General features: G+C 45.0%; 1 protein-coding gene across 1 annotated transcript in view; it reads right to left on the bottom strand.

Moving 5' to 3' along the window:
• Positions 1–15,457, bottom strand: part of Gadl1 (glutamate decarboxylase like 1) — a 152,047-nt gene extending 136,590 nt beyond the window's left edge. The window contains exons 1-5 of the mRNA XM_052729878.1: positions 15,290–15,457; positions 8,694–8,820; positions 5,721–5,811; positions 1,668–1,774; positions 810–925 (exon numbers count right to left, since the gene is read on the bottom strand). Coding sequence (XP_052585838.1) covers positions 810–925; positions 1,668–1,774; positions 5,721–5,811; positions 8,694–8,820; positions 15,290–15,442 — 594 coding nt within the window. The 5' untranslated portion in view covers positions 15,443–15,457. The remainder of the gene's footprint in view (positions 1–809; positions 926–1,667; positions 1,775–5,720; positions 5,812–8,693; positions 8,821–15,289) is intronic.
• Positions 15,458–16,606: the final 1,149 nt, after the last annotated feature.

Genomic DNA, 16,606 nt, shown 5'->3' with positions numbered 1-16,606 from the left:
AGATAAAAATCCCTTACACTACTAATTTTGCAAGGAATTGGGAGTAGAGAATACATCTGATACCAGTTCTGATAAAGCAAGACATAAGGAAAGATTCACAGAGAGAGCTAGCACTTGAAATGAAATCTACTGCACACACACACACACACACACACACACACACACACACACACACACCTTGCTGATTTCATATATTCTTGAGCATATGTACATATGTTTAGTGATGACCACTGAGAACCAGTTAACCCATCAGGGGCCTTGTCCCTAAAGAGGACTGTTTCCTCCTCTCTCAGCAACTATTAACTACCTACAGCTCTTCATCCAGGTGTGGGGTGTTGGCAGATTTCCCCCATCCACATTGACATGTCATGATGTTGTCATGGTGAAGGTCTTGTTAAGATTTCATGGGTGCAGCTCCCTATTATGTGTAGGAGATAACGATCTATGGCAGACATCCTGATCCTCTGGCTGTTGCAGTCTTTCTACCCCTCTTCCGTGATGCTCCCTGAGCCTCAGGTATAAGGGTTATGGTAGGTAGAAGTGCATTCATTGGGTATGGCACCCTGTGGTCAGACTACAAATTTAAATGAAGTTGCTATACCAAAACTAAGTGGCCATAAATATTCTGGTCATAAAACCAGAATAAAATCTGATTTCCCTTTGAAATAAAATGATACATCATATGTAGGTATATTGATCACACATAGATAGGATAAAAATCACAACAGGAATCCTCAGGCAAATGAACCCTCTTAACTAATACATTCTCAAGAGGAAAAATGTATCTAACATAAAAAATGATGCTTTACCTCTGCCGATGTGAAAAGGATTAATCGGGGCAAACCAGACAGGCCCTTCTCCTTAACATCAGGGTAATATCTATATCTAGCTAAATTCATTGCACACATATTGGACACTGAGCCACCTGCAAAGACAAAATTTAAATGTCAAACTTACAGCATGAAGTCTTAACACCCAAAGAAATAAATAAACTGGGAAGCATTGGACAGCTAGGACTACCCTGTCTAACAAAAACTCACTGTGAGGGTCACCCAAACACCCCAAATGTCCCATTTATACTCTCCTGGATGTCTACAATTTCTAAACTTTTTATCTCAGAAAATAAGGAAATTTAGGCCTATCCTTTTGGCTTAGGACTTTTTTTTTCCAAACTAAAACTTTCAGCCTTTGAGCCTGAACTTAGGAGGAGCATCCAAAGTTGTGTTGTTTATAACACCCTGTCTGTCACCCTGTCTGTCACCTCTTTGGTGAAACTGAAATGGAAATGCATGCTCATCTCCAGCCCTAGAAAAACAGTGTAGAATAAGCCAAGATGGTTTGGAAATCTTCTGAAGAAACATTGCCTGAAAAACATAGAGGACTTAGAAGTATCTTTATAAGCTCCCAGCAGCTGAGGAATTCCTTTGTGTTAGTTAAAAATCTTAAGTGTAGATATGCAAATCCTAAATTGTAGACATCTCATTTGTTAAGTATGCATATCATGACCTAGCATTTATGCAAATTTCAATCACATTATGAAAAGGTGTCGGCTCCATGGTAAGCCAACTTTTGGGTCATGTGCATGTCTGCAAGGAGAGGTTCCTCAACTGAACAGATGTTTAGGTGCTCCAAGTGGAAGGGTGATGGAGGTCACCAGTGGTACTCACCTGGGTTAAATATTCCATCCCCTTCTTTCCAGCCAACAAATTCAATCATTTTCTTCAGAACCGCCTCTTCCACTAACAGAAACACTGGGGACACCTCATACGTATAACTAGACAGATATAAAAAATACTTCACTTCTATGACTAGAGTCAAAACATCCCTTTGAGGTCCCGAGAGAAAGGCACAGAGAGAGTTCCATGAAACCCAATGGTTGCCAAGGAACCTTCAGGAACCTTCAATTCCATGAGGGCAGAAGAGGGAAGATTATCATCTGTGTGTCAGCTGTGGGAATTAGCCATTTCTTTGCTTGGATGCTTAGTAAGTTGGCTGCTGATACTAACTAAAGAGAAGCTATTGTCTTGGTAGCCATGTTTTTCTAGGTCATTACCACTAGCACACTGTCTCTACATGGGGGCTCTGCGTCTTGAACATGGCTTCTTGCGCCACATTAGCTATATCTGCACATGTAGGAAGTGTTCTATGAGTGTCTCTCATTGTGTGATGGTTTTACTGTCCTGATTTCCTGCTCTAGGCTGCAGTGCCATCATCAGAGAGCCTTGCTATGGCGATCTTAGCTGAAGGCACTACCTTATAGCCACACTTCCTGTGGTATCTACCCTTGATATCTGGTCCTTGTAGAGATATCTCTGGGGTCACTTAAGATTGTCACTGAGCCTGTATGACAGTCTGACTTGCAGCCTTGCCCCTCCCTGCATGCTTTTCCCTCATTCTCCAATCCCTCATGTTGATCCCAGCTCCAGTACCTCAAACTCCATCAGCTATGGTGCCTGGTTATGTAACATGTAAGTATCTTCTCTCTCTAGATAACTGAGTGGTCCCCAACCTCCTTTATCATTAGGTGATTATAATAAATAGTATCTGAATAAATGTGTACTTCAATATGTAGGCTAAACAGATGTGTTTAAATTTCTAGTTGTGGATTTTTTTTTTTTTGATATGAGGATTTTAACATCTGGAGGGGACAGCTTTGCAATAAAGGCAAAAGAACAAAACACCCACTATGTAGTGTCTACCTGTGTGCCAAGCACTCTATAGGTGTTAGATTCTGTTAAACACAAGACAGGCTAAATTTCCAACCATGGTGTGAAACCAGTTAACACAGAAAATGTTAAAGGCTGTATATGTTTATGGGGAGATGAAATAAAGTTAAAATAATCACTCAATTTGTTGTAAACCTATACTAAAAATTAGATCAACTCTACACTGGTAATGGACATGCAGATGGAGGAGGGAGGTATAGAATGCACAAGGGGTAGGCACAGTATGAGTGGATGGTCCAGTAGGGCAGCAATTTAACACATCATAGACCTCTAAATGTACCAGGTTAAGTAACTCAAGTAAGGAGTTGTAAAACTCTGCGAGGAGAGATCTGAAGAGTGAAACTTGGCTGTCCTTTCTGACGATCTACTACTGATTCTTCCACCCCCGGAATCCAGTTCCTGTGTCTGCCCTGCGTGGAGGCACTGTCATGTCCATGACTTCACCCCGACATCTATATCAGTAATCCAGGAACTGCTAGTCTTCACCTTGGTTATCTACTCAATAATGCACTGTCCTGGACACATCCTCTTCCATGGCTTCCATACCTATACTCTTGACTCCCCGCTCCTCCCTCCCTCCATCTTGGCTGATTCTTGCCCTCCTAACCATTAAAGGTTAGGTATCTTCAAGTTTTGCTCCCAAGGTCCTGAGTCCTGTTCTCTCTTCACTCTGTCTTTTGTCCTTAAGATGTGGTTTTCCACACTGGCTGCTCACTGAAGCTATTAAGCCTGCATAACATGTGCATGCCATTAGTCTGCTTGAACCCCAGGGGTCCTCGGGTTAATTCCAAGTGGGAATCACTAGCTTGGGGAAGCTCATCCATTTCCACTATTTAACCATTCTTCCCCTACTCTCTTTCACATTTACACATTTTTAAATTCATTTCAGAATTCCAGGCCCAGAGATCTCTCAGTGTGGTTGACTGTCTTGAAGTCATTGCAACTTTTAAGGCCCACAACTGAAATGGAGATTTTGACATTGCCTCATCCACTACAGTTGAAACCTGGTGTTCTCATCCAGTGTTTTGCACCATCCTATAGGACAGCCATGAACCCAGCCACAAAGGGTGGAAGCTTAGGCAGTAGCTAAGAAATCTCTCTCTGAGCCTCATTTCCAAGATCCAACACTTAACCACCCCTTTGCACATTAGCTTCTAAGTGTGTGTACAGATGTATATGAATGTCGCTGTGTGTGCAGAGATACACATACACACATGTGCACATGTTCAGGGAGGCCAAAGGTCCTGTGAGAGACCTTGTCCTCCAAAGGAGGACTATGGAATATGACTGCCTGCTCACCAAGTGCCAGGGATTCAGCTCCCTCCACCTTCTCATTGCTGGGATTACAAGTGGGTGCTGAGGCTCAAACTCAGGTCCTCATGCTTGTCTACGAAGCACTGTCATGATGGAGCCCAGCTTCCATGCTTTGTCTTCTAAACATGCTTTTTCCCTAGTCTTTCCACTTCTTCTTTATTCAGAATCCAATCTGCTATCATCTCTCATTTGGCAAAGGAAATATACTCTACATTCATCCCATCTAGTCTACTCCAATACTTCAGTGTGTTTGTGTGTGTGTGTGTGTGTGTGTGTGTGTGTGTGTGTGTGTGTGTGTGCGCGCGCAGCGCGCGCGCGCGCGCGCACCATAACAGGCACATGGAGATCAAAGGATAATCTTTCCATATTCATCCCCTCCTTCCGCTTTGAGACAATGCAGCTTAAGCCAGGCTCATTGGCCCAGGAGTTTCTGGAGATTTTCTTGTCTGCCTTCCATTTCCCACAGATGTGCTGGGTTCTAGATATTTGTGTTACCACATCTGCTTTTATGTGAGTTCATAGATTCTGAACTCAGGTTGTCAAGCTTACCCACTGAGCCATCTCCCCATTCCTCAGCAAAAATTTTTTTTGACAACAAATGTCACCAAATAACATTGACTTTCAAGGGCTTCTTTCCAATGTATGTGGAATGATTCAAAAGTATGTTTCATAGGCTCAACATGTTTCTTCTCTCAGTCTCTTTGGTCTTGTTTTCCACTATAATCCCTGTCACTCTGTCAGCTACACCCACACTGACCTTTCAACATAGAGTGGCATGCCGCTGCCTCCCACCACAGGACCTTTGTATATGCTGTTCTCATTGTGGCATGCTGCCTCTTACCACAGGGCCTTCATGCATGCTGCTCCCACCACTTGGAATGTGTCCCTCTCAATTTCACAAGTTTAACTCGTACCCATCCTTCTCATTGCTGTCATCTTTTCCCAGAGACTACCCTGGGACTAACTAGGAAACATTCCTCCATTTATGTTTATAGTATAACACACCTGTCTCTCAAGTATGAATTTGGATTTTATATTCATTCACATTAAAGTCATTTAGTACATGTCTTTCTTTTACCAGACTTTATCATTTCTAAGGTAGGGGTGTGTGTGTGTGTGTGTGTGTGTGTGTGTGTGTGTGTGTGTGTGTGTATAGATCAAAGGACAACCTTGGGCATGGTTCCTTAGGAGCCATCCACTTGTTTCAGGCAGGATCTCTCACTGGCCTAGAGTTCACCAAGAAGGCTAGTCTGGCTAGCTGCGAGCCTAAGGGATCCTCCTGAGCCTGCCTCCCAGAGCTGGGATTACAAGAGTGTATAGCATCAGACTTGGGTTCTGAGGTCTTCATGCTTGCCAGGCAAGCACTCTCCCAACTGAATCATCTCTTTGGCCCAAGGCTTGTTTTCATTCTGCCTCTAATATATAGCATAGACATGGCTTCTTATGCAGGAGTTAGTGGACAATTGCTTAACCAGTTTTCTCCTCTGATTGATGGGTATGCCTGGCATTATCTCACAGCTCTACCTGTCAAAAGCACCTCCTCCAATATGGCTTGGAGTCTTAGGACTATAACATTTCTAATGGTTAGACTTTGCAAAACAAATCACTACAGTGAAATTCACAAAACAAACCTTCACAGAGTTAACATCCATCTCTAACCTCCAGTCACACGGTACTTACATGCTTGGATTAAGTGCTTCTGTTATAATCCGGGCTGCCAAGGAGTAGTAATCAAGGCCAGCATACAACTGGTTGAAAAATCTCGGATGGTCTGTAAATGGAAAACAAAGTACTCACTTACACAGCAATGGAACACCAATGGCTCTTTCAGATTAGGAGAGCAGCTGGCCACAAAGGTCAGCACAGTGTGATTCCACTTACAGGATCTTCAGAATCAGCACAGACACCTGTAGAATAGAGGGAAGGATTTGCTGCATCAAGAAACTATTCAGCTGAGCAAGGGCACAAGGGGCCTCTGGGTTCTAGAAATGGTTTGAGCCTCTTCTGATCCATAAGCTGAGAGAGTCATATTTGTGTACCTTATTATACATAATTACATTTCAAGTATTTTAAAAATCCTTAGCATATATACAAGGAAAAGTGTTGAAGCTCCTTTTCTGTGTGTGCATTTGTACATATATTCATGCATGTGTGTGTACATATATGTATGTGTGTGTTCGCATAGGTCAGAGGTTGGCAGCATCTGTCTTTCTTAGTTTTTCTCCACCTTAGTCTTAAGAGGGAGGGAGTCTCTCATTCAGCCTCAAGCTTGCCCACTCAGCTAGACTGGCTGGCCAGTGGGGCCATGCGATCCACCCGTCTGTCTCCCCAGAGCTCGGATTGCCAGTGTGTGAAGCCTCACCTGTCTTTTTTTTTTTTTTTTTTTTTTTGGTTTTTCGAGACAGGGTTTCTCTGTGTAGCTTTGCGCCTCTCCTGGAACTCACTTGGTAGTCCAGGCTGGCCTCGAACTCACAGAGATCCGCCTGGCTCTGCCTCCCGAGTGCTGGGATTAAAGGCGTGCGCCACCACCGCCCGGCCTCACCTGTCTTTTTAACATGGCATCCAGGAGGGCTGAACTCTCGTCCCTATGCTTCCGCAGTGAGCCGGTTATTAGAGGCACCGTATCCCCACCTATGAAGTGCTTTGGCATAACTTTTTCTCCAAGACAAGCTTTCTCAGTAAAACTGGAGAGATTGAGAGCTTCGCTTTAATTTCTGGTCTCTTCTGCCGTCTACCTCCACCCAAGCCCTTGAGAAATGGGTCTTACCACCATCCCTCCAAGTGTCACAGCCCCCAAGTGTCTGCCTGCAGTGACAGTCCAGGAGTGGCCTTTCTGTTCCTCCTGCTGCACAGCTTGTCTGGCATGAAGCAGATGGGCACCAGCTGTGACTCATCACTCAGTTCAGACACTTCGGGATTCAACCTACTTCAAACGCCATCGCCATCTCCTATATAACTCTATCATGGAGTAAGAACTTCCTGTCTGGTCTTTCTCTCCCTCCCTCCCTCTCTCCCCATATTTCTCCTCATTTAAAAGGTCTCATTTTAAAAAAAAAAAAAAAAAAAAAAAGTCTCATAAAAGTCCCCAGCCTTCCAAGTGTGAATATTCACACCGAACACCAGGCTAACTGGCTTGACATTCTTAGGCATAAGAAAGACGGTGTGACAAAGAGCACAAAGGCAGAGGCCTTTCTAATTCAGAATGTGTGGGAAACTGGTTTGGATGGAGAATTAAATATGGGTTTTTTCCCTCCTCTCTCTTTCAACCATAGGTTCAATAAAGAAAACCCAAATCGAAGCAAATGCCTTTTCAATTAAAGTATGGAAAACTCCCTCTGATCTGGCAGAGACAACCAGACATCACTACAAGTAATTTTAATAGGATTTTTTAAAGTTCTCTGTTAATTTATGATTGATTTCCATGGTAACATTATGGAAAATACACAGTAAACTGAAAACAATCTACTGCATTAAATGTCACTCCAGACTTCTGACAGGCATGATAATAATGAAGTAGGCATCCCTATTAGGAAATTCTAACTGAGTTTTAGATATATGCACCAGACTTTCCCAAGGGAACTTAATCCAATTATTTTTAGCCAGGATTTTATGGCGTTCTTTCCACTAAATTTAGTCCAGTGTCAGAATTCACAGAGCATAATGGCTGTGTAGATTAAGACTCCGGATTACCTTCTCAGCACAGGAAGATGTGCATATTTTAGAAAATCAGACACACACACCCCACCACCACCAGCAGCAGCTTTGACACGTCTTCATCGGTTATTTGTCCCGTGGTAACAATCAAGCCAGTGACACAGTGCCGCTGCTTACTGAAAGCCACAAGAGTGATGGCATTCATGTGAAAGTCACAATCAAACCTAACATTTACTGGGTTCTCTTTTACTATTACTGTTTTTAGTTTTTAAGACTGAGTCTTGAGTAGCCCAGGCTAGCCTTGAACTCACTATGTAGCTGAGGATGACCTTGACCTCCTGATCTTCCTGTCTCCATCTGAGTGCTGGGATTACAGGTGTGCACCACCATGCCTGATTTGTGCAACACTGGGAAGAATCCAAGGCTTTGTGCATGCCTGCATGCTGGGCAAGCACTGTGCTAGGGCCTATACTCACAGCCATCATATTTCTCTTATATTTACCTAAAGGTCTTTGTTTTTATTTTCATTCTGCCAGATTTGATCAAACGAGTTGGTAATTAGCAGTTGCCAAGAGTACCAGCATCTAAATAAACTTAGTTTTGAACTTTTCCTTTTCTTTCTTTCTTTTCTCCTCTTCCTTCTCCTCTTCCTTTTTGCACACTCTGGGCCACAGAAAAAAATTTAAAGTTCATAACATAGTCATATCATCACGATAACTTGCCAGTTTACTAATTCATAGAAATTTCTGTACATAACTTGATTACAAATGGTGGATGGAGATTGACAAGGAAGAGTCCATGTTTACAGGTCTCTGACATTAACAGATCCCCATCAATTCTTTGGCCTTGAAAGCAAATCTGCATTAGGGACCCATGCAGTAGTCTACATCAGAGCCCTGATTGGTCTGGCCCAGGTTTCTTGTTCCTTAAACACTGGCATCATTATTTTCACTACAAGGCGAACATCAGGGATAGGTCAGGGACATGACAAGGACTTACTGGTTTTGACGCTGAAGTGGATGACATCTTGGCAGAGTTTCAGCAGCTTGTCCTGTGGCTCTCCTGTGTCCCTCATCTCCAGATCAAGGAGTTGCCTCAGCTGCTCAGGGGGCTGCCACTCACACACCTGGAGATTGAGTGACAGCTCATGGTTAACTAAGTTCCCAGGAGAGCCCAGGATGGGGGTATTGGATGAGCCAGAACTCTGGCCCCAGGTAGCTCCAAAGGAGCAGAAGACATGGGGATTTCAACCTGCTGAAGCTGCAGGCCACCATAAAAGGAGCTGTGAGAACAGTATGGATCCAGCTGGGACCAGAGAAGTCCATTCAGATCTCCTAGGAGAACTGACATCAGACTGGTGACATATGTAAGAATAGAGTGAGTCAGCTGAGGTTAGGGGTGAGTCCCAGAGTGCTCTAGGTGGAAATGACACGGGATGGAGGGTCAGGCAGCCTACAGTGTCTCTAAGATATCATGGAAGCATGTTTGACTGCAGCATAAATCAGAAGGAAGAGGAAAGGCAGCCATGAGTTAAGCTAGACACTGACTGTTCCCTGAGATGACTCTCTTCCTTTCCACAGTCTGTCAGCCCAGCTGCCAGTGTGGGCCTCTCTCCCTCAAGCCATTACCATATATTCCTGTGCAAATACCCTCACTACTTACCATTTTCACAAGGTCAAAGCAGAAGTAATTATGCAGTCTATGTTCTACCAATGAGCTCTGCCCCCTCTTAGTAGAAGTAATTATGAAGACTCAAAACCACCCTGCTTGGGCAGCTTCTCAGCCTGCATTTCTTCTCTGGTACTCCTATCTCCTGGTTTTCTAGCCTCCTTCTTCCTTGGACATACCAAGCGTGCACACACTGCTGGGGTCTTCACATGCTTCCTCCTCTGCCTAGGATGAGTCTCTCTCACCTCCTTCTTTTCATGGTGAACTCCCTCAGTTTTTGTATGTCATTGCTGAAATGTTTCAATTATTTCTCAGTGATAATTTTGTATCTTAATGTTCCCACCTGCCCATGACCTAGTCACAATCACTCTCTCCAATGTCTTCCATTTTCCACAGCAGGTATCACTAATATATTCCCTCATCTGTTATGTCCTACATAATCTCCACAGGGGCGGAGCTGTTGGCTTGTTCGTCCATGAAGCTTATTCAACACTGTTTCACAGCTCCTCAGTAAAAGTGGATCAGGATGCAAGGTTAATGATGGTGCTGGGGTTACAGGGGTGTTCGGGAGAAGATGGGGATTTACTTTAAGGTACTCAATGGAGATGTGTGGAGCAACTGAATAAGTAAATGGAGAGAGAGAGCTAAATCAAGGTGGGCTTTATAAAACTCTGGGAAGAATCGGGGACAAAATCCTAGGCTTCCTGTGATGATATACCAAGGGGACAGGTGCTCCCAGCTCAGAAAGAAGCTACAGGGATCCACAGAGAACACTGGCACTTAAGGAACCACAGGGATGACCTCTGACAGGGAGAATGCTGATAAGAGAAGAATGCAGATCTTCCTTCTAGGATGGTGTAGTGGGGCCATACATTAAAAGACGGGTCTGGTACCAAATGATGCTGAGAAGCCAAATTAACGACCAACCAGCCCCCATGGAATTCATCAGCACAGAGGTGCTCTTGGCACTAGTAATGTGACTAGAGAGGTGGGGTGGAGGAGAGATCCTGGAGGAGTGGAGAGGTAGGAGGTGAAGAAGCAGAGGGAGGGACTGAAGACATCTTTTAAAAGCTTGGTGGTAGAGGGGAGGAGAGGCTGAGGTGAGAGGCCAGGGAATAGAAGTGGGTGGGAAGCCATGGAGGTGGGAAGCAAGGAAGCAGGAGGAACTAACAAATTGTGTGAGAGGTGTGAAATTCAACTTCCATGGTGGTTCCCTGACAGACAGAGGTGAGTCCAGCATGCCAGAGACCACCCACAGGAATGGCCATGGGCATACACAGCTATACACATGAATCTCAAGGGAACTTTGATGAGAGAAAACTGTCTCAGAGGCTGCTTAGGACAGGAATCCATCTGCATGATCTCCTGGGCCCAGGAGCTAGAGTCAGCAAGAGCAGTAGATGGCAGGGGATAGAGGGGCTGGGCTGGGCAGACTATAGGAAACACAAGGGAATCTGGGGGAGTGTGGGATTGAGCTGGATCTTTTCGTGTGTGTGTGTGTGTGTGTGTGTGTGTGTGTGTGTGTGTGTGTGTGTGTGTGTGTGTGTGGTGTGTTGGGGAGAGTATATGTGTGCACATGTGAATTCAGAAGTCAGAGGACAACCTTGGGCCATTCCTTAGGAGCTTGCTGATTAGGTTAGATTGTCTAGGAAAGCGCTCCAGAAAGCTTCTCATCTCGGCCTCCCCAGCGCTGTGATTACAAGCATGCACCTCCATGTCGTATCTTAAATTACGGATCCTGGGATGGAACTCCAGTTCCTCATGCTTCCACAGCAAGTACTTTACTGACATCACTGTCTCCCAGGATCTCCTCGCCAACCCTCTCCCTGCCACCTTGTCACCTGTTGGAGACAGAATCTCTTATAGTTCAGTCTGTCCTTGAACTTGCTATGTGGATGAGGATGACCTTGAACCCCTGATGCTCCAGCTCCCAAGTACTGAGATGACATATTCTGTATTGTCATGATGGACACCAGACTCCATGGAAGCAAAGCCAAAGGAGTAAGCCTTATTGAATATAAGCTTCGATACCCATTTATAAAAAGTGGCTGAGGATGACCTGTGAGGTCACCAAGAGTGTGACATGCCACTGCAAGTCATCTTAGAATGTTGTCCTGATGGTTCTCAGGGAGTATAGACAAGTTAGTGTCAGAAAAGCTTCACATGCTGGCCCCAACCCCAGTTGACTTGTGCCCTCACTCCAAATGGACAAACAGCTTTTGTATCTACAACATCGGTCACCTTGGGACTCTTTAGCTGGACCCCAGAGTCCCTTCATTGGGGGTCCTTTGTTCCTTTCTCATCTAATCCCCCATGGGTTTCTTCTGTCAGCGCTCCTTTCCAATCTCTTCCACAAGAGGAGTCCCCTTGCTCTGAGCACATCTTGCCCTTCTGTGGTGTGTTTTCCAGCTTTCTTTACTGTCCTAAGCAATGAGAACATCCCTGTAACTTCTCTCTGCCTTTCTGAAACTAATTTAACCATTACCCCTGCCCCAGTGTGTCAGCTCCTCTGTGAACTCTGGAAAGGTCTGCCCCAAACTCCCAGCACTCACTGCCCCCTCACCGGGAACCCCTATTCTCTTTACAAATAAAAATGTACCCGTCTAGTTGGATTATAAATTCAGTTTGAAACTGGGCCTTTATCTTCTGTTTCTTTATTTCCTCAAGGGCTCAATTTAATGCCTTTCAAGTAGCTAGCATTCAGTTAATATTTAATTACTGAAAAAAGCCTAGCTTTAAAAAAATATAAACTTGCCGGGCGGTGGTGGCGCACGCCTTTAATCCCAGCACTCGGGAGGCAGAGCCAGGCGGATCTCTGTGAGTTCGAGGCCAGCCTGGGCTACCAAGTGAGTTCCAGGAAAGGCGCAAAGCTACACAGAGAAACCCTGTCTCGAAAAACCAAAAAAAAAAAAAAAAAATATATATATATATAAACTTAGCCAGACATGGTTGGTGCCTCACACCTATGATTCCAGCACTCAAGAGGCTGAGGGAAAGGAGATCAAATTGAGGCCAGCCTGGGCTACATAGATCTTATCTCAAAAAAACAAATCAAATCAGTCAGAATTCCAGTATGGGTTGGGGAGAGGCTCATGAGACTCTCACCTAGCTGAGGAAATATTGGCAGCTGATAGATATGAGGGACGGCCAGTTCTCTTCAGGGATGTGGATCCTGCTAGACTGCCTGTGCTCCAGAGCATGGCCAGCTCCACACACAGAAACACAGGGGGAGCAAAAATTAGAGTAATTAGGTTCTGAAAAGAAATGAAGAGGGAGGAAGAGTACAGGAGGAAGAGGAGGATGACAATGACATGATATTGAGAGGCGGTGTGGTGGGGCAATCTGGGAGGAGCTGGAGGGAACCGTGAGGGTGGATATGATCAGAATATGTTGCTGAGGGTCTGGATAAACGACTCATGCTTAGGAGCACTAGCTACTCTTCCAGAGGACCTGGATTTGATTTCTAGCACCCACATGGCAGTTCACAGCAGTCTGTAACTTCAGTTCCAGGGGGTCTAACACACTCTTCTGTCCTCTGTAGGTATTACATGAACATGGTACACATTTGTATATGTAGGCAAACACTGACACACATGCACATACACTAAAAAAAGATTAAATTTTTAAAAAACATTGTATACATGTATGAAATTCACAAAGAATAATATAAAACCAAACTTTCTGGCAGAGAAGTGTGTTCCTAAGCAAACAAGATTCAAAGTATTTCAGAGAAAGGCAGAGAAGTCTGATGTTAAACTATAAATACATGAACAGATAGATAAAAGCTGCCACAATCAATTTTGTCCTGAGCATGACTATTCTGACCATGTTCAGAGATCATAACAATCTAGTCTATTAGCTTTCTAATTAGGGACCAACATTTCAGAATAAATACCATCACCTCCAAACTCAGTTATAAGTGGCATTTGTTTGCTACTAATATAATTGGGGAAGTCTCGCCTATGTGTTCACTTGTTGGTAATTCAGTTCCAACAGGAGAAGTGATTGGGATGATAAATGGCAATTTAGCAGTTGTTAGAGGTTCCTGGGGCGTGTGGAGAAGTTAGGAACATGGACAGTGAAGCCATACACTTGGATTTAACCCCAGCTGACATGTACTAGCGTGTGATGTGGTTGAGATACATGACCCCATGTGCCTCTCTTTCTCCCTCCTTTCCAAACTAGGAACAATAACATGTCTGCTGTTTAGAGATCATGTCATGGTTGTGTGTGTGTGTGTGTCTATGTATCTATGTTTGTGTCTGTGTGTCTATGTATGTCTGTGTGTCTGTGTCTGTGTCTGTGTCTCTGTGTGTCTGTGTATGTCGGTCTGTGTGTCTTTCTGTGTGTGTCTATGTGTCTGTGTATGTCTGTGTGTGTGCATCTGCGTGTCTGTATATGTCTGTGTGTCTCTGTGTCTGAGCGTATCTGTGTGTGCATTTGTGTGTGTGTGTGTGTACATTTGTGTGTCTGTGTATATCTGTGTGTGTATATGTGTGTGTCTATGTGTCTATGTGTCTGTGTATGTCTATGTGTCTATGTATGTCTATGTGTCTATGTGTGTTTCTTGAGACAACATATGTGTGTAGCTGCATTCACATGTTTGCCTGTGTGAGTGAAGGTCAGAGGACAATGTTCTGTCATTCCCTAGAAGACCTCATCCATTTTTAATTTGTTTTGTCATTTATTTTTTGAGACAGTTTATCATTGCCCTAGAGCTTTCCCAAGTAAGCTTGGGTGGTTGGCCAGTGAGTCCCAGGGATTTAACTGTGTCAGCCCCCACTGGCTGATAGTTCAAGATCATGCACCACACCCAGCTTTTGTATGTGGATCAAATTCAGATCCTGACACATGGTAAGAGCTTTGTGAAATGAGTTAACTCCCAATCCTATCATGAAGGGATCAAACATGCTGTCCACATGGCCTGGGCCTGAGGTTGAGACTTAGCACACAGCACCCACTCCCTAGAGCACATGACCTGGGCCTGAGGGTGAGACTTAGCACACAGCACCCACTCCCTACAGCACATGGCCTGGGCCTGAGTGACACTGGTGGCAAGTCTAATCTTTACTTGAGACTGAACCTGAGCTTGTGTTTTAATCCTAGACCACAATGGGCACCCCCAGCAGTTGGATTTAACAAGCCATGATTTCTAGTGTGAGACAGCTTGGGAAAGCGTCTAAGAGATTGTTAGGCAAATACTCTTTAGTGTTTGGCATCCCGGTTGATTTCCACCAGTGAAACAAAGACGATGGAGGAGACAGAGGAAGCACATTCTGTGAGGGCAGAGTCCACATAATCCAGGCAATCCAACAGGGCGGGGCTTCCTCCCTGTATTTCCTGACCTCGCTAGGCAAGCCCTGGGACAGCCTCCCGACAAGACTCCACAAGGAGAGACAATCTGTCCACAAGCTGATGGGACATGGAGGCCAGGGAGGGAAGTGGTCACATCTGTGGCATCTGACTGCCCCTTTAGAGAGATGGAAGTGTGGACACCCCCTTATATTCAGTCATACAGATATGGGAAACACACCTGGGGTATTAACTACCCCCCCGTGTGTGTGTGTGTGTGTGTGTGTGTGTGTGTGTGTGTGTGTGTGTGTGTGTGTGTGTGTAAATGAGGACATGTGCATGCCATATGGGGAGGTCAAAGAAGAACTTCAAATGTCTGCCCTCATCTTCCTCCTTGCTTAAGATGGGGGCATCTCAGCATACCCCAGGCTAGACAGCCTGTGGCTCCCATGTATCTTGTCTCTACCTCACCTTCCTTAGGAACACTAGGACTTCAGATGTATGCCACAGTGCCCAGCTTCACATGGGCTCTGGGCTTCCAAACTCAGCTCCTCACCTCTGCACAGCAAACTCCTTCCCTACTGAGCCATCTCCCAGGCCCTGTTCCTGGGACTTCCTGTGTGTTTTCTTTTTACCTTTTCATTGACGTCCGTAGCTTTCAAAACCACCTCTTCCATTACCAGCCTACAGGCTTCTTCAACAAATTTTTCTCCTGCTTTCACATCAGTTTGAGGTCCATTAAGTACAACCCCATCCACAAGGACAGGGCTCTTCTTACTAGGGGTCATCTCCTTCTGGACGGTGTCTCCTAGGAGGGCACAAACAGAATGGGCTTGAGAGCTCACACCACAAAACACAGACAAAGAAACACAGGAAACAGACTCTACAAATGGCATACTTTCGTGTGTGTGTGTGTGTGTGTGTGTGTGTGTGTGTGTGTGTGTGTGTTTAAGTTCTCCCATATGCCTATATTGTATGTGGAGCTTATTTCCCCTCAGACCCCTGCCCTTTCTTGCTTGCCCCTCGCCGCTCCTGTCAGTCTTCCTTGTCACGGGTATGTCTTCTTTTCACAGATGAGGGTACCATGTAGGGTATTGATGCTCACAGTTGCTCACACAAGGAAGTTCCCCAAAGTTCATGATTTACAGGATAGGTGGAGCCATCTTACAGTGTGTGCTCCCTCACATTGGGCTGTGTTGGTCCATGGAGTCGAGAGCTGGTCCATCAGTACTATGTCAAGTCTGGCTCCAAAAGGTTGTCACTGTGTACCGTGCCTATGCTGAATGGAGAAGTTCAGATACAAGGCTGTCTGCAGCAGATGGACATTTCACAGAACACTACCTCTCAAAGACAGTGAGACACTTAGTAACATCCCCGTGGGGTACTAATGATTGGCACAAGATCCTTTCCTTAGACACGCCCCTGCTCCCACCACAGCAGAATAAGAGAGAAAGGGAGTTGGGTATTTGGAGAAGGGGAAACGGTACTTCTGACCTCACCTGTAATTAACTCTGTGCTGTAAGCATCTTCATTGTGTTATGTTTTGTTTTGCTTGCTTGCTTGTCTTGAGACAGATCTCATGTAGTCCAGGTTGGCCTCAAACTTGCTATGTAGCTGAAGGGAACTTTGAACTATTGATCTTCCTGCCTCCACCTTCCAGGACTGAGAGTGGAGTTGCACACCACCACAAATGGTTGATGCTGGTGGGAGCTGGAACCCAGGGCTCTGTGCATGCTATGACAGCCACTCAGCTAACTGAGCTGTGTACCCAGCCCCCAGCCCTTAACATGTAAAGCACGTATTTGTTCAACCTGTCAGAACCTGCTTCACCAAGCAGGGAACCGTGTAACGGGCACAAGCCTCCGCCTCCCTTCCTCATGTGAGCTCAGCACCCCTTGGCCCTAGGCAGCAATGCCATGCAGGAACTTTACAGAAAAAGGCACTAAGCCACA

This window comes from Peromyscus californicus, unplaced genomic scaffold, assembly GCF_007827085.1.
Source record: "Peromyscus californicus insignis strain IS unplaced genomic scaffold, ASM782708v3 Scaffold_11__1_contigs__length_118956290, whole genome shotgun sequence".
In the NCBI taxonomy this organism is placed as follows: Eukaryota; Metazoa; Chordata; class Mammalia; order Rodentia; family Cricetidae; genus Peromyscus; species Peromyscus californicus.
This window is presented reverse-complemented; position numbering and strand designations above follow the sequence as displayed.